At 38.2% G+C, this 24344-nt stretch overlaps 1 protein-coding gene across 1 annotated transcript in view; it reads left to right on the top strand.

The window, feature by feature from the left end:
- LOC127640094 (SITS-binding protein-like) overlaps positions 1 to 24190 on the top strand; it is a 38430-nt gene extending 14240 nt beyond the window's left edge. Inside the window, exons 3-10 of the mRNA XM_052122489.1 lie at positions 3502 to 3709; positions 4678 to 4828; positions 12136 to 12330; positions 12438 to 12706; positions 14090 to 14226; positions 15390 to 15511; positions 17796 to 17975; positions 19086 to 24190. Coding sequence (XP_051978449.1) covers positions 3502 to 3709; positions 4678 to 4828; positions 12136 to 12330; positions 12438 to 12706; positions 14090 to 14226; positions 15390 to 15511; positions 17796 to 17975; positions 19086 to 19262 — 1439 coding nt within the window. The 3' untranslated portion in view covers positions 19263 to 24190. The remainder of the gene's footprint in view (positions 1 to 3501; positions 3710 to 4677; positions 4829 to 12135; positions 12331 to 12437; positions 12707 to 14089; positions 14227 to 15389; positions 15512 to 17795; positions 17976 to 19085) is intronic.
- Positions 24191 to 24344: the final 154 nt, after the last annotated feature.

Raw genomic sequence — 24344 nt, 5'->3', positions numbered from 1 at the left:
TAAATACCCGTATGTCCGGGGGCGGGGTATGCAAATACTGACTGCCAACTCCCATTGGCCCTTTTCAATAGGTCAGAGGTGAATATCGGCGCTCAAGAGAGACCCCTAGTGTCGCTTCTCCGACACAACATGGAGAGAGCGACAGAAGGGGAACTATGGTTATACATTCAAAGCATTAAAAAAAATACAAAATTGGAATATTCCTGTGCAAATACAAAAAAGAAACCAATATTGCTTAAACCTGAAATGTAAAACTTAATTAATACAGAGATCATATTCCTGTGATTAATTCATCATGTGATATCTAAATGTGTTGCATAATTCTACATGCACCATTCTCCTTTAATGACTATTTGTAGATTATGGTCTGTATTTAACTGATGCAAAAAAGTTTTTATGCATTTCTATGGAATTGTATAATAAATAATTACAAATATGAAACTTCTGTGATCATTCAGTTATCATTACGTTGTTCTGAGCCAATATGTCATGTGCATTTTTGAGCGAACTATCCCATAAATTTGCAGAAATAGTCTCTTGGTTCAAGTAACCCAATTTAACAGAAACACTGAGAATTGTATTTGCATTTTAATTGGTTCATGATTTTATTTGTAGCTGACTTGCTTGAGCTATATCTTTTTATGTTAATATTTAAGCCTTATAGGACTATACAAACAGCATTCCCTTTCGGCTGATGTCTCCTGCCACATTTGCAAAACAAATTAAAGAATAAAACCGCTTTGAAATACAACTTAATTCTTCATTGTTTTTTCCTATTCACAATTATCCTCAGTTATATGATATACAGTACGGTTATTGTTTATTGATTTGAATAGTATAAAATAGATTTACACATTTCTGAGTAACGTTTCATTCATTGTTAAAAAATTGTTCCACTCTGTGCTCTCATCCGGGCCATATTAGGTGAAAAAAAGTGAGATGGGATACCGTTTTTCATCTTTGCTTTAAAGACAGAGTGGAAAATATTTCAGGAAAGCTGGTAATAGTTACCGTGGGGAATTATTCTAAAAATAAGAAACTTCTCCCCCTCTTTTTAAACTCCTGTAGAGCCCACTTTGCTCATAACTCAAGCAAAAGTCTCTTAAACGTCAGCAATCACAGTTATTTATTCCCCCTTCTGCAGATTCCTGTATGTTATACACACCTTAAGAAAGGGGCCTACAAGCTTTTGAAGGGTAAAACAAAGTTCTGTGGGACACCTCATCAACAAATTTCATAATTTAATAATTGAATCCCTTATGGTGTTCAAAAATGTTATGACTTTATTTTAGTCTATGTCATCCATCACTTTATTAAATATCTCACAGCCTAGCATTAGTGGTGTTTGCTGAGACAAGCATCACTATTACAACTGCTCATATAAGGTTAGCGATTTGAACACATGTACAAACCCTAATATCAAACAGTTGTTAAAGAGAAATATGTAATGTTTGTGCTACAAATGATGTCTCAAAGTTGCCGAATCAAACTTAAGATTTTTGCCAGTGGTTTATGATAAAACGGGAAAAACAGGTCAATTCAGATAGACTTAAGGCCTAGGTGTACTTCATTTTTGTGCATTCCACATTGCCTATCAAAGTCTACTCTTTTGACCGCGTGCCAATATGAATGCAATCGATTCAGGCACACTACGTCTGATTTTGAATGCTCTTTTAGTATTCAACGGTAGGCGCATGCGCCAACAATGTGCACAGATGAGGACTGTCTGCCTGTCGAGAGAATCTGAGCCGCACGTGGTAATTCCGCACAGACTGGGCTGATGGCGAAATTTGCGTCGTGCATTCTGTGTGCATAGCGAACAATAATGCGGACAACCAAAGTATACTATGGCCTTCACATTGAATGAGGGACCTGAGCCATATCTAGAGACCAGAATATCATCAAGGGTGTGGCTCCTTTGACTTGAGCCAGTATGCAACCACCTAACAACCACCCACATCACCCTAGCAACTGCCTAGCAATATACTGTGATCATGATTTTTACTTTTAAAAATCTGTGCAACTCAAGTTTTCAGTTATCCAACCTGTTGTCTTTTTTTCATTCACAAATTTACGATTTTGGTTTGCCAAAATGTTAAATGTGTAAGTGTAGTTTCACTTCACAGTGTTGTTTATATATAGTTATAAATTACTCAAATCTGAATCACTAGTTTGATCAGATTCATATGTTGAGGAGGATTTGGATAAAAATTTCAAATCAGAATTCGAAAAGTAGCTTATTAGAACTATTGGCCTATCAAGCTTAATGTTTATGAAATCTTGTTTGCTGCAATAAAATGGAGTAATGACATGATTTCGGAAAAGGTTTGGATGCCTAAATTAAATGCATGGTGTTCAACATTGAAAAATTGACCTTAAAAAATATTGGATAATTTCTGTATAATATTTCATTCTTTGTAGAGATGCATTAATTTGTTTTGTTGTCTCATCATTCATGTATTCCATGGTGTATGAATAGGCATTTAGAGGTAGAGTTAGATAGGGACATTTCAGTGGAAGGTACTACATGTGTCTACACTGACATACTGCTGAAATCTGAGAAGAAGGAGGAATTCTAGGGAGGGCAAGGACATCTGCGGACACAATTATCTGCCTCACATAATCTCAACTTTTCAGGTGCAGAAAGACATGAGAAGCAGCCCTCAAGCACCTCCTAGTGCACATATTTGAAAAACCTTTAAAAATACAAAGATTTGCTTATATATATCCCAATGGTCCCTCTATCAACTACACCGCCTTGGCATTTTCCAGGTACATCAGGTTGTAATGGCTGGGGCAGGTCAAAAGATTGTATTTGGTTTCCAACATGCTGTTTCTGCCATTCACATAGAGTCATGGAAGGAGGTAACGTGTGATATGAAATCACCTGACCACACGGTTGTGGACAAGGAGATGAAATCAACCCGGAATATAAAATTTGAGATGCAAGAAATCATTAACATAGTATTAATTAAGCAATATTGCATGATCAAGAGCGCTGTTGTTGCTGTGATTTAGCCATCCGTCAACATATTTTGTGTATCTGCTGATACAGGAAACAACAGCATGATTGCAAGTGTGATATTGGTTTTATACAACAGTTCAACAAACAAGTATATAATATAAAATATCTTGGGTTTCAGACAGAAATTGGCCAGTTTGTGCAAACGAAAATAATTAAAAGCATCAAGCGTAACTCTTTCTCTGCACCGCTCTCAAAACTTTGTTTTGAACTAGTGGTGTTTCATTCATAAAACAAATCAGCGATTTTGAACAGATTGTTTAAGTGAAAGGATCATTCTCGTTTTAGTGAATGTGTTTTAACGAATCAATTGAGTCGATGATTGAATGACTCAGTCGTAACATAAAAGATGCATTAGGACTTGGATGACATGCACAACTTAAAGGCACTAGATTATAGAACCAATGATTATAGGTATTACTAAAAAACGTATAAAAAAAAAAAACAGTGAATGCTGTTGTTGTTGTTTTCCTTTAAAGGTGTGTCAGTTATAGTGGCCCCGAACATCCCTCTATATGTAGGAATGGAAAGCAGACAGCAGTTCTGTTTGCAGACGCCCCCAAGTATGGAGCGCATGCCTCTGCAGTACACCATGTGTGTTGGACACAACATTAAAGCCATCCATCAGGAGTCAATGAAACAGCTCTCAACGGCCAGTCGAGGGCTGCCAAACATGAATGTCTTACGGTACAGAGCAAACAACTTCATTTAAAATAATGTTAAACTTTGTTTTATTAGTTTTTTTGCTTGAATGACATTTTGTGACTATGGGGTCAGAATTAATAGATACAGTATATTTAACATGCAAATGAAAGGAGATTGACAAATATTCACAATTCACAAATAAATAGAATTAGTTAAACAAATAAATGTCAGGAGTTTCACAGAAATTAATTGAATTCACAAATAAAGAAAAATTGTAATGAAACGTGATTGGTTTAAGCTAGAATGTGATAGGTTATGGCCGTTATCTGATTGGCTTAAACAGACAATGGAGTCCACCTATTTGTGGGTCTGTGTGCACATCTTATTGCTAGGAATGTAACAAAATCCACAAATGTGTGTTGTGAGTTGTGTTTTTAAGTTAAAAAACGTATTTGATTATCTTTTTATTTGCAAAACTAATTTTTTTCCCGCAAATGTCCTTACATATTTGAGGATCTCATTCAATATTTTTTTTTTAATTAATTACGTTTGAAAAAACTCCTTACATTTATTTGTATATCTCATTATATTTATTTGTGAACCAACTCTATATTTGTGAATATCTTTCTATTTGTATGTTAATTTGAAACAGTTCTGACCCCGTATTTTTGGTCAAATATTTGGTTGAATATTGGAAGCAGATAATATCAGGCATAATATTAGTCTCTGGTGGAAAAATTGAATTCAAACTATATACTATTTTTGTGTGTGTCTAAAGTACTTAAAATGTATCCATAATTTCTTCTGCCTGATTTAACTTTTAATTCTAGATTAATACTGGTTTTCATCTATTAGATGTTGGCCATAATTTCTTCTGCGCATGCCTAAGACATTCTATTTCTTTATTCCATTATCCTTAATCCATTATTATGTTGTGTTTTGTGAGTGCTGTAGGTTCAGCGCAGTTTGATTTGAGTCCTCACACTAACAAATTCAATGTTTCTGTTCAGGCTACCTTTCTGGAAGCTTCTAGCAAATGTGGACTCGGAGGCCAAGCTAGAGAGAGAGCTGAGAACTTTCTCAAACCGTCTAAAGAGGCATCACCTGGGGGAGGGAGTCATCAGCCTAGATGAACATTCCACAGCTCTCCTCTCCAACATGGTGGGTGACCCTCTGCTTTCCTTTCCCACAAAGAATCAAACTGTGGTTGTTATATAGAGTATGTTGAACTGGGGATGCATGTTATACCCATGACTGTATCAGAATTGGCAAATATTAGTTTTTATTATTATTATTAGTGGTATTTGTTAAATACACAAGTGTCATTTATGAGTGGGATGACTGGGACATGTCCCCACCCCTTTTTGCCATGCTCAGTTTTGTCCCTACTACTTAAAAAATATATAATATATAATTTAGACAATTAGCCAATTAGCTATTGATAGGAGGTGTACTGAATTGCAGGTGTACCTGTGGATAAATTATAAGGCCTACCTTCAAACTCAGTGCCTCTTTGCTTGACATCATTTGAAAATCAAAAGAAATTAGCCAAGAAGTCTGGTATATCCTTGGGAGCAATTTCCAAACGACAAAATTACGCAAGTATAAACACTATGGGACCACGCAGCCATCATACCGCTCAGGAAGGTGATGCATTCTGTCTCCTAGAGATGAACATAGTTTTGTGCGAAAAGTGAAAATCAATCCCAGAACAACAGCAAAGTATATTGTAAAGATCCTGAAGGAAATAGGTAGACAAGTATCTATATCTACAGTACAACGAGTCCTATATACACATAATGTGAAAGGCTGCAAGGAAGAAGCCATTGCCATAAAAAGGCCAGACTACAGTTTGCAAGTGCACAAAGATCATAATTTTTGGAGAAATGTCCTCTGGCCTAATTAAAAAAATTGAACTGTTTGGCCATAATGACCATCGTTATGTTTGGAGGAAAAAGGTTGAGGATTGAAAGCAGAAGAACACCATCCCAGCCATGAGGGATGACAGCATCATGTTGTGGGGGTGCTTTGCTGCAGGAGGGACTGGTGCACTTCTCAAAATAGATGGCATCATAAGGAAAAAAAATGATGTGGATTTATTGAAGCAACATCTCAAGACATCAGCCAGGAATTTGGTCGCAAATCGTTTTTTTCCAAATTATCAATGACCCCAAGCAAACCTCCAAAGTTGTGGCAAAATAGCATAAGGACAACAAAGTCAAGGTATTGGAGTGGCCATCACAAAGCCCTGACCTCAATCCAATAGAAAAGTCACAGCGGTAGACCTGAAGGACGTGTACTTCCATGTCTCGATTTTGCCCCTACACCGACCCTTTCTAAGGTTTGCGTTCGAGGCCGGGCGTACCAGTACAAGGTCCTCCCCTTTGGACTATCCCTGTCCCCTCGCGTCTTCACAAAGTTCGCAGAGGCCGCCTTTGCCCTGCTAAGGGAAGTGGGCATCCGCATACTGGATGATCTTAGCTCACTCTCGAGAGGCACTATGCGCTCACTGGGACCAGGTGCTCAGGCACCTCAGCTGATTAGGGCTTCAGGTCAACTGGGAAAGGAGCAAGCTCTCCCTGATTCAGAGCATCTCTTTTCTCGGCATGGAGTTAGATTCAATCTCAATGATCCTGGGGCATATGGCTCCTGGGGCATATGGAATCCTCTGCCGTGGTTGCCCTGCTAGAGTTGATGCATATGAGACCATTTCAGCACTGGCTTCAGCCTCGAGTCATGAGATGAGCATGGCGCCACGGCACATATCGTTTGATCTTCACCCCCCCTGCCTGCAGTTATTTAACCCTTGGACAGACCTCTGTTTTCTGAGGACAGGAGTCCCCCTGCAGCAGGTGTCCAGATGCATCGTGGTCACCACAGATGCCTCCAAACAGGGTTGGGGCACCGTGTGCAACAGGCACGCTGCCACCGGTTCCTGGACAGACCCATGGTTACGTTGGCACACCAACTGCCTAGAGTTGCTGGCTGTATTTCTTGCCCTGCGGAGGTTTCTAGTGGTAGAGGGTGAACACGTGTGCTTTTAATTGTGAGCATCTACAGTACAATACAATACAATTTAAGCGCCTGTCTCGCTTAGAGGCTCAGTATCAACATCATGTCTAACAATGGTAAACATTTGATGTTCTTTGAGAAACTATGTTAGCCTAGAGCCTTATTTAAAGGATCCGGTAATGAGGCCAGATGTGCTCCCAGACCAGTAGAGTTCTAATTCCTTTATTATTGTTTATATCCTTGAAATGATCTATATCAGTGCATCCCTATATTTAACAAGTGCCTTATTGTCTTTGGGTAGAAATTAAAAAAAGAAAAATTGGAAAGAAAGAGGGAGGGTTATAAACCAAGGCCAGAAAAATAAACAACATTATATTCTTCATTGTGGAATATGTCTTCAGTGCCCTCTCATTTCCCTTGTTATCTGTCTGGTTGTTAGTTAATGTGTTTCACCTGACTTACTCGCTTACCTCTTGATTTGTCCCTCTTTATAGTTCGCTCATGTGCTCTATCCTGGTGTAGGATCGTTTTGTGAATTGTTTTTCATGTCAGTTGGTTCGAGTCTTTATTGTTTCATGTTCCTCAGTTGGGTTTTGGTTTGTTTATCTGTTTGTTTCTCATTTTACATTGTTGTGGTGTTTTCTCTCCCTCATGAGAGTTTTTGTTCTGTCTTATTTTAATTCATTATTTCCAATCTGGTATGTCGTTGAAATCCTATTTCCATGCCTCTGACCTTCATTCTGGGTCTGAGAGCCTCTCCAATGTGAATTGTTTAATGGGGCTTAGTGCTTCAGGCATTCATTTTCCACCTGAGCAAACCACTGGCTCGCATGGCCCGGAGAGCGAGCTTGGTTGCTTTTGGTTTTCTAATTTATCCACAATTTAAGTGCATTCGGCACCTAGTTAAACTAGATTGCCGGTAGTCCATAAGTAAAATGCAGATTTTTTTGTGCTGCAATATGCAAAAAGGGCAGCAAATGTCTAGTTCATTTACCCCTCGTTGACATCCAAGGTGCACAATTATTAGTTATTATATGTATGTAATCAAATTAGTTTCAGATCCTTCTCAGACAATAAGTATTGTACATGTGTGACATTTTGCACTGAAGCAATTATAGGTTCATTGTATAATCAGAATTTTAACTTTTAATAGTATTAAATTATGTGTTTTCCACAGAAAACATTATTGGGCAAACAATTTTGATCCATGCGCTTGGTGTAGCATTCATTTTCATCAACAGAATGTGCTCAAGTCTAAAGGTGAAGGGTTAAATATTTTTTTTTCACTGGTAAAATATTTTATCTTATGCCAGTTTAATATGCAGAGACTAAAAGTATAACTATAAGTAAGCCATAAAAGTGTAAACATTGTGGCTCTGTGGAACAAACGAAACATTGTTCTTTTTTTGAGTGGCTCAACAGAGCAACATTGGGTTAACCAGTGGCATAAGTTTGGGGCGGGGCTATCTATTTGTCCGAACAATCTGTTTGCCCGACCAATTACATTTACATTCATTCTTTTGGCAGACACTTTTATCCAAAGTGACTTAAAGTGAATTCAGATTATACATTTTATCAGTCCATTCCCTGCATGAGAAACCTATTTTCATGTGTTTTATTCTAAAGTTGCTGACGCTTCTGAAGGTACACATTTTACTTCCTAGGCTTGGCCCTGGCAGTGTGCAAATTGCTTTGAGACCAAGGTCTATACCTGGAGTTACCAAGGGAAGTTTATCACATTAAAAGACAGTAGCTTGGCTGTTAAGTTTAGTCTGACAGAACAAAACAGTTCGAGCTGGTCAACATTAAACACATGAAAGGCTTCATTTTTCTAAGTGGATCTGCAGCAGTGGTGGAGAGGTCAGGCCCTGATCCCCCGAGACAAAGACACACATCTTTGGTTCACTGAAATGCCAGCTGGGAACTGGTTTCCAATTAGCTAATGCTTCTTATGTTAAGGATACTGATATTGTGTAGTCAGTGTGGGCCATCTGTTATACAGATAATTTATGTTATCTGTATACTTTTGAACAAAAGTGCTTTTCGCCACTTTTCATCGAAGGAGAAGCTTCCCGACCAGCCCGACACAGCAACGTTGGCTCGAGTTTGGCATGGGACTATCTGTTTGGCCAACCATTAGCAGATGGGGGCAATGTTTGGAAAACCTGTTTGATTTATAGTTATTTAGAAATCTATGTATATCTACATCTAATATAGTTCGATTTACATTCCCATTTGGTGACTCTAGTGCCGTAGAAGATATGCACCTCATCATTAGCAAAGACAGGAGAGATGGGATATGATTTAAACCTACATCTTCCACATGAGCACCACAGCTCAATGTGTAGTTACCTAATTCTGGCGTGATGTGCAGAAGGCAATATATTATTTGTTTCCATATCATTGGCCTGCAGTTAACAGCAATCCATTTTGCAATTGAATTCATCAATCTGTCAGAGGTAGACTTATTATTAGGTCTTTTCTAAAGACACACATGTACACATGTTAAATGGATGCTTTTGGGGTGTTTCACCTTGGTTCATGTCATAAAGTGCACTTTTAGGACGCTGTGTACATTTATGTAGTTTGAAACTTAAAAAGAAAAAGTCTCGAAACCCCTGCATTCGGAGTAGTTGTGATTTGTCCAGTTGTGTTTGAACACAAGAATGTGTCCTTATCTTGTGCTGTCTGCTGCAGATAGGTGTGGTTTGTTGCCTGTACAGGTGGAGTTCCACTTACAGTCCCCTGCTGACCCGGTCTTGCAAAATCCAGACTGGTCTCACAGTAAAAACGGAAACAGGAGGTTGACTTTTCTTTAGCTAAAATTGGTCTCTGCTTACCGAAATGCGAAACACTGCCCCCAGTGGCCAAAGTGGGCATATGGTCTTCTGTGAGCTCCATTTTTGGGTGTGATGCCCATGGATGGGCGCCAAAAGCGAGTTGTTAATACAGTGAAGAGGAATGCATATTATATAAACTGAACCCCCAAATCTAAACCTAATCATCAGTGGAGTAAAAAGTAATGTTAGATGGAAAATACAACCTCCGAATCACACTCGTCACTGTTTATGCAAACACGATTACTTCCTGGTTTCAGTGTGGGATCCCCAGTCTCCCATGCCACAGAGGAAGGTAAATACGCTGGAACAGATGCAAAAATGTCTGCTAGGACATAGTGCTTGTTGGTGAGTTGGCATAATGTGGCCGATCCTAGAGTACCAGAACTCTCGGAAACAACATGCTGATTTCCCATGTTGCAAAATGAGAAAGGTGGTACTTCAAGCTTGAATTGCTGCGATGGTAGGAATATTCCTTATTATAGTCCAGTGGCATGATTAATTGCATAACTTTTTAATACGATATGTTTACTATAATTAATAGCTCCAGAATACAATGAAAATGTTGGCAAATAAATGTTCTTATTTTTTCACTTCATGAAAAAGATCATGCAAATGATGCACATTATGTGTTTAATTAATTATTTATCTAGCTATTTAATCTTTGTATGCAGCCACAGAAAATGGGAAATATAGTTTGAATGTGCAAGCCTCAGCTCATAAAGAGGCCAAACCACTCATATTTTGATATAAACTCGGTCAATAATATTCATCAGCAGTACACAGAACACGCACAAACTAAATCATACAGTCAACATTCACAATAATAATGTATTTATGAACAATACCAATTAGCTTCCACCATTATTATTTAATTGACACGTTTCAAACTGGTAATTAAAACATATAATAGGGATATTATTATAATTTCTTGCTATTATTTGTATTATTCATTATTAAATGACACAAAATTAGGAATTGTACTCAAACTGGTTTGAAGTTATTGAATGATCAAGTCATTTTTCTGTCGCATTTATAGCCTACTTGACTGATGTCACAACAATAGAACCAACACTGAATTGTTCTCTGTGCAGCGGAATTATTCTAGAAAGTTTAGAATGAGGTGAGAGGCAAGGAAAAAAGAGAGGGTTAGGAACCTGCTCTCTGCCAGGAAAAGAATGTTCTGGTCTTAAATACTTAAATTCTTATCAGGACATTATGGCCAGTGTTGTAATACTAAGTACAGCCCTCTTGTTACAATAACTCATGACTGTAGTTTTGTTCATTCGTTGTGTATTTATTGGGCCTTTTTCATGGTACATTGTCTCAGTCCTATCTTTCCTTTCATCCCATTAAGGTTTTGCATTCAAATGAACTATAGGTTTTAAAAACACACATTTTAGATGTGAAAAAAACATTTGACAAAGTTAAAAATGGTCATTCATATTTGTCTGCATGATATCTGACACAAGGCCATACTCTCCTAGCCCAACCTGAATAAATGTGTTGCAGTGGAAAACCATCCTTTGTGTTACAGTTACACAAAACTCCATCCTGATGCAATGTTTCTTTTTTATTAACTAGTTTCCATTTAGTTTGAAACCAACAGCTTGACTTGGAATGAATCTGGTTATAAACACCCTTGCCAGATTTTGATATTTATTGCACAGATTCCTCATATGTGCAGCACTCCAGCTGTACAGTATGATTAAAATACATTATAGTTATATTTTCTTAGACACCGTGGCAGAGTTAGTGACTGTCATGGTAAAAACATGAATAGAGTCTGAAGTTGTATTTTCAGTAATGGTTAAAAACAATGTTTTTCTGTATTGTTAAAATAATCAGCAACTATAGAATTCTGAGTAATTAACACAGTGTTCTCATTCATCTGTCATGCCTGACTGCATTGTAGTCCAGACTGCTGTTGCATACATTAAAATGGTGAGACTGTTATGCTACCAATCAAATATTTTCTGAGCAATCTCATTAGAATTCGTAGATATTTGCACGTAGCATTTACACATACAATTTGAATGTATTTACGGCATTTTTATGATTTTACATTCAGTATATAGATCTTTAGAGATGTACAAATCCTCTGACATCTGGTCTGAACAGAAATAACCAAAAACTTGGAGGATGCACAATGCTATAGTGGGACTCTAATTTATGAGTAAATAATAGGGGAAACTTTGTCTGAGAAAGACCTTTTAAATGGCATATTTATGTATAAATGAAATCCAGGTGGGACTAACAAAAGTAATTTGTACTAGTATGGAATTTAATGTATTGCCCTCCCAAATGATTCAGATTGGTGGTCGACTGATATGAGTTTTCAATGCATGTTATGAAATGAATTTATTTGGTTGCCATTATATTATGATCTCAATTGAACTGGACTAATCAAAGTGATTCTTTAAAATGAACCAGACTTCCTAATGCTTTACATTAGAGTGAGTTTTGTATTTTAGACGTTGTTTCAAACCTGTATCACTTTTCTTTCGAGGAATACTAAAAGAGATGTTAGGCAGAATGTTGCTAGGCCTAGGTCACCATTCACTTTCATTATATGGATAACATATGCAATGAAAAGAAATGGTTTTGCCTTTATTTTAGGACCACAGCTACCTCAATGGCAAGAAAAGGTCATCTAAGAGACAGACCAGGGACCTCCCTTTTGTGAAGCTTCTAAACATTTCCATCACCCTGTCCCCATACCTAAGTGTGGACTCCCAGCAGTTCCAGAGCTCCATGCAGGAAGGCACTGAAGCCTACTGGCTGAGCCTGCCCTCAGGGCCACAGAATCGACTGGTAGAACTATCTTTCTGTCTGCGTGCGCATGGTTTTCTACTGGTTATTGGCAATACATTTGTATATTTATCTGTCCCCTACATCATGCTCTTAAAATCTTCCACAAGGTGCCTCTGTTGACTGAGTGGAAAGGCAAGTACAGTGTGAAGCTGAACATCACCAACCCTGATGCCACTAACTGGTTTCTGGACAAAGTGGACAGTTTACATAGCCATTTGGGCATGGAGTATGTCATCCTGGAAGGTGGCGAGGGAAACCCTTTCGAGGAACAGGCCCTGCGCCCCCCTCTGTCATTGGTTGGGGATGAATACATCAGACTCCTTGCCAACCTGGCTGACAGGATTGGGGAAAATGTCATTGTAACCTCAGGAGCAAGGTATTTGATTTAATCGTTCAAATAATCCCAACTGTTTACCATGATTTTGCAAAGTAGGGCGTATCCCTGGATCAACATTCTTGTTGGTCCTGGATTTTAGGGTTAGGTTATTTTCAGATATTGATCCTGGAATATGTCCAATTTGGCAAAATCACAAGAACCAATCACAACCTGCCACTTCGGGATTTCACCATTGAAAGGCTTTGTTCAGACAGGGAACAAAAATCCAAATTGTTCAACCTAATCTCATGAAATGAACATTACTACGTATAACTACACATTTGCAGACTGACTTTTACGAGCCGTGTTCTACATTTCGCTAAAGTTTTTTTTTAATTTTTACACTTGTATTACAGGCTCACTTTTACACACTTATTCCAATGTGATTACCCAAGTCTGTGGGTCGAGCCCAGCCAAACAAGCAAGTTGACATTATAGACAAAAGTGTCATAGAAGGGACAAGGGATGATGTGGTTGCTTCAGAAAATGTGCTTTTCATTTCTCATTTTGGTTTAGGACACTATCGGTTAGGTTTAGGTGTTGGTTAAGGATGTCTGTTTTGTTCACCTCTCATTTGATTTAGATCACTATTGGTTGGTTTAGGTTAAAGTTTTAGGTTAGAGAGGTAAGTTTTACTCATTAAAACCTACATATAATATTCACTTTAAAAGTGTCGTCTGATTACAACACCATTTCACTCGCTTTTGGTGACATTTCACTGGAAAATTGAGTATTCATGAGATCATGGTAAATATTTTTGGAGTTTCTAACTCAAATATACTATATAAATATATCGTTTTTACAGATTTTTTTTTTGTTAAATCCAATCCAAACCACAGTTGTATGTTGTTTGAAATCCGATTATTGAAAAATTGGTGTCTCAGTCTCAACAGTAAGATCAGAATTTTGTGATAAAACATGTATGTAAACACACTACGCATATATTATATTATATTGCATAGTCAGGCTGTAGTCTTCATCTGTCCATCTGAGTATATATATATATATATATATATATATATATATATATATATATATATATATATATATATATATATATGAAGCATGCGTAATTGAATATTTGAAGAAAGGCGTCACCCAAGGAAGTGCTAAATACAGGTTGCGCCTAGCATGCGCACAGTGCTGAGGTCAAATGTGGTCCGATAGATATGCATGCTGGACAAAGCTGAGCTACAATCACATTATCTTGGTCTGTTTTTCCGATATCACAAAAATTAGACTTGACTAAAATGTTTAAAAACAAACTAACCGAAATCAGACTTTAAAAGTGCATGTAAACGCACTGAATAATGGGTCCCGTTTTTGTTATAGACACATTAAAGGTGATTTTTGTGTTTTAATCATGCAATTTCCTTTGAACAGGTCCGGCCACAAACCGCTTTTCATCCGTATGAATGCACTACAGTCCGACTGGAGTTACTCCGGCCTTAAGGGTATCATTCCATCCCTACTGCATCACAGTCTTCTGGGATATAATTTCTTCATTCCTGATGCAGTAGGTAATACCTGCCTACACACACACACACACACACACACACACGCACTACATTAATCTTTCATGAAGATGCATACCATAGATAAGCAAAACATAATGTAATCCACTGCCTTCTTTTATCCCTTACAAAAAGAAAGACTCTATTTGCAACTTTAGAATAGAATTGTACAACATACACTATATCACAATACATACTAAAATTAAAGGAATAGTTCACCCAAAATGAAAATTTCTAAACCTTTTTTCCATACAATGGCATCTCATTGTGACCAGTGGAAAAATCACATACACTATAAACTATTCCCATTTATACACACTAATGGAAAATATTGGCTGTCCCTAACAGTTGTCTTTAAAAAATCCCAGAGTTTTACTGCGGGACACCCCACTATTGCATCACAATTGTACTGCAGGTCGCGATAGAAAGTGAAGGAAACAAACACAGCAACAACTCTGGAATATCTTGAAATAAAGCGAAGCAACAGACAAAAAAATAGCAAAGTCTTCCTCGGAACCCATGCTTGTTATTTTCCCCCAAAAAATAAGGAAAATTACATTCCTGTGTATAAAGCAGCTTACTGAACGAGCCGCAAGTATACGGGAGTAAAGAGTATACGACGTATACAGTGCATGTAAATTGGAATGCTGTATTCTCACAATAATCCGCTTTCTCACAATAAGCCACTCTCTGGTGTTCATGAAAAGACAGTCATTGAGAACCGATCAGTCCATTTTGAGAACGGTCTGAATTGTGAACTGGATCAATCAGTTCATTTAAAAGAATCAGCACAAAAGAACGATTCAAGATAATAGTTCACTGTAGCAAAAGATTGTATGTGAATGATGACTTAAATGTTGATCAGTTCCTCAAACACAGCCTCAAAATGCTTATAATACAGTGCAAAATTTGTATGTCTGACTTTTTTGGTGCTTTTGGCCATGTTTGGTCACTATGAACTAGTGTTGAAAAGACTAGAAATGAGTGTGTTGCCTTTTGTGTTCCATGGAAAAAAATAACAGCTTGCAGGTTAGGAACAATGTAACATAAAAAAATTTATTTTAATGAAAATATACACTATATAGACAAGAAAAAGATTAAGTTGTGCATTGCACAAAGACAATGTGTTGATGAAGAAACAAGAATGCATTTGTGGGCCTCATTCACAGGAGGTTCGCTCTCTGCCGAACTTGTCACAGACGACGACCTCTTCATCCGTTGGCTGGGGATTGCAGCCTTCCTTCCTGTCATCAGCTTCCAGACACCTCCATGGGTCTTTGAGAAGGAATGGGTGAGTACCACAAGGGCAGGTCCTAGGCCCATTCAGGTTTTAGTTTTTAGTTGAGTTCCATTAACGTTGTGGTCAGAAAAGAGGGAATATGATGGAGCCAATTGAGTCATACAATAAGGAAGAATTAAGATATTGTCTAGAAAGTTTTTTGGGAGGAAAGAATATTACTTACGGCAAATTGTGCTTTGGAACAATTTTTTTAATGCTTGAAAGCTCCAGTCCCCGTTCATTGTATTTGTATGAAATAGAGTGAACAGTTCATTAATTAAAATGTCTCCTTTTGTGTTCCAAAGAGAAAAGAAAGTTATACAGGTTTAGAAAATCTTGAGGGTCTTCTTTTCCACTCCTAACATAACACTTGGAAAATAATATTTATTCACGCCATGGGGCATCATGAGAATATCCTTTTAAAAATACTAGTTAAATACATCCTTGTATATCTAGTCTCAGACATTGATATGTTTGAGCCCTTGCAGCCCAGCTTGAGTTTAAGACCGGCAGAGAGGATCCTCCAGGTGGCTGTTGTTCTTGCATTTCAGGGTGTAATTGCTTGGCCTTTCCCTGACATCACCTGTGGTTAAGGGTCCATCTGGTCTGCATTAACATCTCTTTCAAATTTATGACTCTCAATCTCAGCTATAATGAGAGCCGTTGCACCAAGAATGACAATCCGTAATGAATAAGAGGAAAAGAACATTTAATTTAGATCTGTTTAGGCCAAACATCACAATTATAATTGCTCATACTTATTATTACATTTACTGCCCAAAACCTTGGCATGTAACTCGTTCTACACCGTTTGTGCCATGGACATGAATTATCGAAGTTTATTTAGGAGAGATGTGCTATTATGACTGTAAGCAATAGGACAGTTTTTGCCAAGAGAATGATTTAACAGGTGAAATAGTCCCATAGAATTACACTGTAAAATGGCCACACACATTTCACTGAGCTTTCAAAGTCTTTCTAGCAAGTAAGTGTCATGTAAGTCGGCCATCTTTGGAATGCTCCCGGGAGTATATTTCCAGTCATGACAGTGCAACTCCTATCTACATGAATGGGGGAACACAGATATCTCAAAAATGGTTGGTCAAGGTTACACTCCAAAAACATTTTAAATCAGCTGTAAAATCAAACAACACTGGTATCATAAATTGTGCTTCTTTACCCCAGATTACGCTGAAAACGCAATTCTATCGGCTTGTATATATCATGCGCATTCTCAAGTTGATTGACAGATGATATTTGTATCTAAAATGTGATTGGTTCTTTTACCTGTAAGGTGGGACCTTACTACATCCATTGGGCACAAGCTCCTTGGCTGGGTGTTCCAATTTCTCCCATTCATTTTAATATAAGTGGCCATCTCTGCTAAATAGTCTCTCTTTTCACCCCAAAACTGCTTATCAATCCCCTAACAACCAGCCAGGACTCCCTAGAAACATCCTAAAAATCAGAATACCTTAGTAATTGATTTGCAAATACTGGAAAAGTTTAGTTTTGCATTAGAAATAGGGTATAATAATATTTAATGGTTTGATCTTGCCATATGGATGATATAATATGGACAATCACTTAAATCACAATATATTAGCGTTAATAATATTAAGTTTGGTGATCATACTGAAAGACTTTAATTGCCTTTATTTTTCACTCTGAATGAGTTATTGGCTCCTAGGTCAGTGTGTGTGTGTGTGTGTGTGTGTGTGTGGAGTTTGCGTGATTATCCAACACCCATTAGAGACTGTTAAATCAATGATTATGTTGAGTCTAAATAGAAGGAAAACAGGAATAGAAGCCACAAGCCTGTTTTATCCATTTAAAGTTGGGCCGAACTCAGGCAGTAATTCAAAATTCATCTCAGTCCCCCACATTTTAATTTTGAGAATACATTATTCATAAACGTGGTTTTGCTTTGTTTCCATCACCAGAGGCTGGTAAGGATGTTAACTCAAGCTTGTGACCTCTCAAGGAATGTTAAAAATCAACCACAGTAGAACTAGGCGAGAACAGTTTCAGATTTATTTTATTTTTTTATAAATAAATAAACTCAAAATATCCCTTTTTTCATATAAAGTGGCCCCAAAACATATTTGGAGACTTTTGGACACTTAAGTTACACAAGTTTATTGTATTACATAATAAAATATCAAACCAAGTGCCATGCCCAAAAAACAGTTGCTAGGCATATTTTAAGTGTGACTTATGTTTCCAAATACTTTTGGGGCCACTGCATGTTTATTATACATGTTTTGCCAATAGTTTTACTGTACCTTCCATCTAGGTCCTAAACCTCACCAGATTCTACATTGCCAAGCACCATGACTTTGTAATTCCTCTGATATTGAAATATGCAGAAGAATGGAAAGCTAATGGAAACCCCATCTACAGACCGCTATGGTGGCTCAGCCCGGATGACCCTGTCACATTCACCATTGATGATGAGTTCCTCATTGGAGATGAGGTAAGATGCTTCTAGAAAAGGAAGGTTTGCACATACTTTTTTCTCCAAAGTGACTTCATAGTACACTAACAATATTATAAAGAATTATACCTGAGCTTACCTACATGTTCCTGTTGTCCTGGGACAATATTTCTGTCAATCCTAATCCCAACCCTAACTACTTCTAAAATCACAAGTTAGGGATGGGCGATTTCACTTATTTGTTTATTCGATATGATAACAAACACTATCAAGGCCAATATCGCCGAGACCAATACAGATACCTCTATTTGATGGATTTCTGGGGATAGAATATGAAAACAATGATTTAAAATTATATTTAAAAACCATTATTTTATGTATTGTAATAAATATATATAAATAATTAAATTACTACTTTTCCCTAACCCATTCTAGACTGATCTTGTTCAGATGACAGTACAAGGAAAGTGACAGTACATGGAAAGTTCTTCAGCTGAAATTGGTCTTTGCTTACAAAAATTTGAAGTACTGCCCCAGTGGCCGAAGCTAGAAGTGTTGTTAAATGTTTATGCATGTGTTAGCTTAAGTTTCAGGGTGAAATTTCCTTAGAGTGGTGCCAAAGACAATTTGTAAAGCGAGTTGTATTTAGTTGTCAGCAGGAATGAAAATTTACTAAATCTACACCCAAACACAAATCCCAACCGTAAACCTAACCACCAGTAGAGTAAAAATTAATTCTAAGGGGCAAAATGCAACTTTCAAATTCCAATCATCATTGCTTATGCAAACACAATTACTTCCTGGTTTTCACAGGACCAGAACCAGTGTTTCCGAAGGCCGCTCGTGCATCGAGCTATCAGTAGAACTATAGAGAAAGGTAAACATGTTTGAATAGATGCAAAAATGTCTGATGGGAGATGGCACAAAATGGGGTCAATGTCAGGATACTGGAACATTCGGTAGCAACATGACGAGTTCCCTTTCCATCATGTTGCTCTATCAGATGAAAATGATACATTGATATGAATGTTGTTGAAGTCCCAACCCCAGGTCTAAGCCAGACCCCAACCCTAACATTTGACAAAACTATGGACTTGCAGACTGGAGATCAGGGTGTAATTTACTTTTTCTTATCTCTTGCTTTTCCAGGTTCTTGTAGCACCAGTGACAGAAAAAGGAGCCTTACATAGAGACATTTACCTGCCAGAGAGTGAATTTCAATGGCAGGACACAAACAATGCTCAAGTGTTTGACGGAGGGATGTTTCTGAATAGTTACCAGGTTGGCCTTGGGAACGTGCCGGTTTTCGTACGATGGAGATCCTGAGGCTTGCTTATCACTTTTTTTATTTTTACAGTTTTTAAAGTTTTCACTTGTGCTGATCTCAAATTGCACTTTCCACAAAGACCATTATCTGTGTAGACTTGAGAGTTGGTAGATTACATTTGCACTTTAAAAAATTGAAGTGTTTTATAATTCTTGTGATTTTTAGATCCCTCTTGTTTTTATTCACTATTTGTTTTGTTGATTCATAATTCTTTTCTTTTTTTTTTCTCAAAAAACATCTCGGTTACATATGTGACCTCGGTTCCCTGAGTGGAAGGGAATGAGACATTGCATCACTAAGATGACGCTATGGGGAGTGTCCTTCTCCACGACCTAGTTGAAACCTTTCTACAATAACGGCAGGATTGGCTATGGTGTTTAAGCCCTGCCCTTTCAGGTATAAAAGCAGGCATGCAAACACCATTCCACAGAATTTTCTGACTGAGAGACAAAGAGCGCATCGCTCGCACCTCAAAAACCATGAGTCCATTGTGCGGCCAGCTTATGCAATGTCTCATTCCCTTCATCTCAGGGAACCGAGGTTACATACGTAATTCCCTTACAGTTCAGTACACTTGACATTGCTGTCACAATCACAAGCTGACGCTATGGGGAATAGATACCCATCACGCCCCAATACTGCACTACACGACACAACCTTCCCAGAGAGGAAACATGACACAGCGGTCCATATATAAAGTTCATATACATATATACATAGTTCATATATATATATATATATATATATGAACTATGGCCATGTACATTAGTAAGAATTACTCCCTTCACGAATTCAGTCGGGAAGGACGTTTTATTTATAATGAAAGTGCTTGTGACTTTGGGAGATACAACGGCCTGAATGCAGGTGGTTGTGTAAAATGACAGGGAGTCCTTACTTTAAAAAAGGGGCATAAATGTATGTTTGGCCAACGAAATAGCAAGCGCTCTAGACAGAGAGGACTTGCGATAAGAGATATATCAAATCTAGGTTGTAAAAAATAGCGAATGTGTTTTGAGAAGACCATCCTGCTTCAAAACATATGTCTTATAAGGACACTCCATTCGTCCATGCCCATGAAGTGGCCATGCCTCTTGTTGAGTGTGCTTTTACACCAATTGGGCAATTTGAACCTTGCGACTCATAAGACGTTAAACCATAAAACGATCCAGTGAGAAAGTCTTTGCTTGGAGATGGACATTCCTTTCGTGCATCCTCCATAGCACACAAAGAGCTGGTCAGACAGTCTGAACTGGCGAGTGCGCTCAATGTATGTGTGTAGCAAATGCAAGGACTGTTCCTCATCTGAATTAAATGGATGAGGGAAAAAGGCTTGAAGGTGAACCACCTGCACTCTGAAGGGTGTGGTTAGAACCTTAGCCTTTTCTGGATTTGACAGTGGCTTTTGAAAGATCCGGACCAAACTCCAGAAATGAATTGTCGACTGACAGTGCTTGCAAATCACTGACCCGTTTTACTGAGGCCAGAGCCAGCAGTAATGCCATCTTAATAGAAAGCACATGCAATTCAGCAGTCCAGAGTCCAGAGGCTCGAAGGGGCCCTGTGAGTGCTTTTAGGACAAAAGCTAGGTCCCAAGTCAGAACTGTAGCCAGGCGAGGGGGATTCAGCCGCCTCGCTCCCCTAAGGAATTTTATTATTAAATCATGTTTTCATATAGAGGTGCCGGGTCTGTGATATGCAGATATAGGTGCCACAAACTTTGAGTATTGACGGAGTGAGCCCTGCATCTAATCGCTCTTGAAAAAATTTGAGAATTTCAGGTAAGGGGCAGTTCACTGTGAAAGGCACCAGCTAGTGAACACATTCCATTTCAGTGCACAGAGGAGTCTTTGTTGCTCATAACCGACTGTTATGTGTAGCATGCCCAGTTCAGGGGCCACACATGCAGGTTCCACAGCTAGGGCTGGGAATGCCAGCTCTTGAGAGAGGAGATAACTCCTCAGCAGTATTTCCCCAGAGGGCCATCCAAAATCCTTATAATTTCTGGAAACCAGGACTGGTTGGGCCACTTCAGTATAACCAATAGAATTGTTCCTTATCCTCCACTACTTTGTATATGACAGAGTGGAGGCAGCACACTGGGAAATGCATATAGAGTCAGTGCGGCACATGCGCTGGGCCACGGCTTTCATGGCTTTACTGGCGGCTCGGCTTCTATGTAACTGGCAGGTTTTTTTCAGCCAGACGCTGGCCAGACACAGAGTGGGAGCGAGCCAGTTGTGACAAAGAATTGCTCTGTTTTGGCATAAAATGTCTCGTAGCTTGTGAGTGTTGTGGAGACGTGACGTTGCGCTCAGCAAATCTATCCACAAAGCCACCGAAAAGGCCAGCTGGAAACACCTGAGCATCAAATAGAGCCTCTTTTTTTGTGTCATGCATTTCCGTGAGGGTCAACCAGATGTGATGATCGAAGACTACCAGGTTGGGGTGGGATTTCCACAGCCTGCTACTCGCTACTCAAGATTGGCCACTACCGGCTCACAGGGGGGTAGTTGGGCATAACTTTTGTCTTCCCCGTGGTCCACTTTTGTGATGAGAGAGGAATCACGGTGCGAGCAAGCTGAATAGGGCGCGCGCCTGGATTTTTCAGTTTGTTATGAACTTCCGGGAAGAACGGGGCAGATCTGCGGAGTACGTTCTCTTGACGGCGTCCGGACAGCAAGAGCAATTCATTGCTCTCGTGCCGGCATGAGGTCCACCTCAAATTCATTCTGCTTGACCTCTTGGTCCCGTCGTGCTGCCTTGTGTGATCCCTCTGGAGTGGGAGTGGCTGGGAGGGCACGGGAGGCTGAATCGTCCCTCAGAACAAAGGCTATTCACGAGCAAATCGTCTTGATACTCATGCCCTCACAGTGTGACCCTTCATGACAGCTGTCTCTGCATGGGCGCAGCCCAGACAGTGAATGCAGCGCTCATGATGATCAGAAAGCGGAATGACATCTTACGTAATGACATTCAAAAGATGCAAACACGCAAGTGGCTCTTTTGCTGTGAAGATCCCGCCCACTGAATCGTGTATGTCGACGGCAAAGTAGTAGAAGTCTTCTAGACAAGAGATAAATCGCTGTCTTGAAGGAAGAAAATTCTGAGGAATGTTGTTTGTGGGTTATACCGGGCAGCTTCACACCCGAAAGGGCGGGGCTTAAACACCATAGCCAATCCTTGTAGCCAATATTGTAGAAAGGATTCAACTAGGTCGTGTAGAAGGACACTCCCAATTGCATCAGCTTTGTGACGCAATGTCAAGTGGACTGAATCGTAAGGGAACTGTGGATTATACTTGATACTGTAAGTAAATTCTTACAGCCTCTTAAAGTTTAACTGTTTCCTCATCTCATGAAATGGAGCCAGAAATCAAACACTTTACTTGCTTAAAAAAAATCAATGGAATTTTTCAAAGAAGACCAAATAATAATCAAAATGTTGCAAAAATCATCTCTGCATAGAAAGAATTGCTAGAAAGGAAAAATGATTAGCTGAAGTTGGATTAAGATGAGAAATAGTTAAATATGACTCTTCTCTACTCAGCTGGGTTTTTACTTGAACTTTGCTGTAAATTTTGCTGTAGCTTTTTTATGTTTTCATTGAACCCCAAGTTGCCATTGTTTTTGTTTTTTTTGGCAAAATGTGAGAGATTACAAGCACTTAGTAAGAGAGGACAGTGAAATGAAGGGCTTTTAGCATAAATAGTTCAATTTATTTTGTCTATTAATCAAACAAGAAGAAGGTCAATCAATAGTACCAGGATATGAGAAACTACCAATCAAAATATAGGAGAAAATTTCACCTCATTTAACAGCTGCACAGTCTTAGTTTAAATGCACACAATAAAGTATACATTGTAGATTTTTATATGCTTATTTTAATAATTATTTAGTTTAGCTTCTTATAATTGACCAGATTAAACCACTATGGTATAATTAGATCTTAAGTGATTTTCAATGTAGTGACCACCGATAAAAATAGGATATTATGAAAGGTAGAGTTTTTATTTAAATCAATATAGGCTAAACTTGATCATTCAGCCAATGCCTTAACCACAGCATAGCATTATACAGTTATAGCATTCATAATTTTAACAACACATACATCTTGTGCTCATATTAACATAATAATAATAATAATTTTTGATAATTGATCATTTTTTATCAATTTAAGAACAATTTGCTGCACAAAGCATTTGAGGTAATATTTCTAGATTTTGTATTGCCTGAGGGTTATGTCTGATGTATGTGGCATTGGGCAAAATAAAGATACATTCTTTAAAATAATGCTTTTCTAGAAATAATTACAGCAATATATAAGTATAATAGAGGCGCTGCTACTTTCATTCAATTTGAATCTATCATGCTTTGGCAAGATCCAGCCTTGGATTACTGGTCCCTGCGCTAAAACACTAAATCACTGTCAACACCATGTGAAACTACAGTACAGAGAGCGAATGAGACTTGATCAGCTTCACCAGATATGTGTGGCTTACTAGTAATGTCTTCTTAATCTTCACTGTGATTGTAGAATGTTTACTGTAACTGCAGGTTTCTCAGGTCAAACATATTGAATCCAAATGAGAGAAAAAAATGTCTTACTTGCACCCCAGCACACTGTCAATGTCTTAATCTCATGGTTTTTTGATGCTCTTTTCATTCAAGCATTTTCAAAGGAGACAAATGGTCATGATCTTATATAGAGTGCTGTTTTGGGAGGTCTTTTTACTGTATTTTATATTACAATGACAATGATACGCTGTAATGTTCCCTGATGAGTAATCTTTGCTCATTTTGTAGAAATCAGGTGCCAAGGATTAATCAGCAGTTTGCATACATCAATAAATGTGCCATTCATTTTTAACTTCTGTAAAATCTGAAAAATAGAGATGTCAATCTTCAATAAAGTTTACATTTTGTTACTGTAGGAACCCATTGTTTTAACTGTTCTTTGGAGACTATACTGTAGAGTAGGCTATGTGAAGAAAATCTCCAGGTATTGTTGCAGATCCCATTTTTTGCACTGTGACATTATTTATATGAAGATTAACTGATAATAATAACTGAAATACAATGATA

The sequence above is a fragment of the Xyrauchen texanus genome, chromosome 49 (genome assembly GCF_025860055.1).
Source record: "Xyrauchen texanus isolate HMW12.3.18 chromosome 49, RBS_HiC_50CHRs, whole genome shotgun sequence".
Classification (NCBI taxonomy): domain Eukaryota; kingdom Metazoa; phylum Chordata; class Actinopteri; order Cypriniformes; family Catostomidae; genus Xyrauchen; species Xyrauchen texanus.
This window is presented reverse-complemented; position numbering and strand designations above follow the sequence as displayed.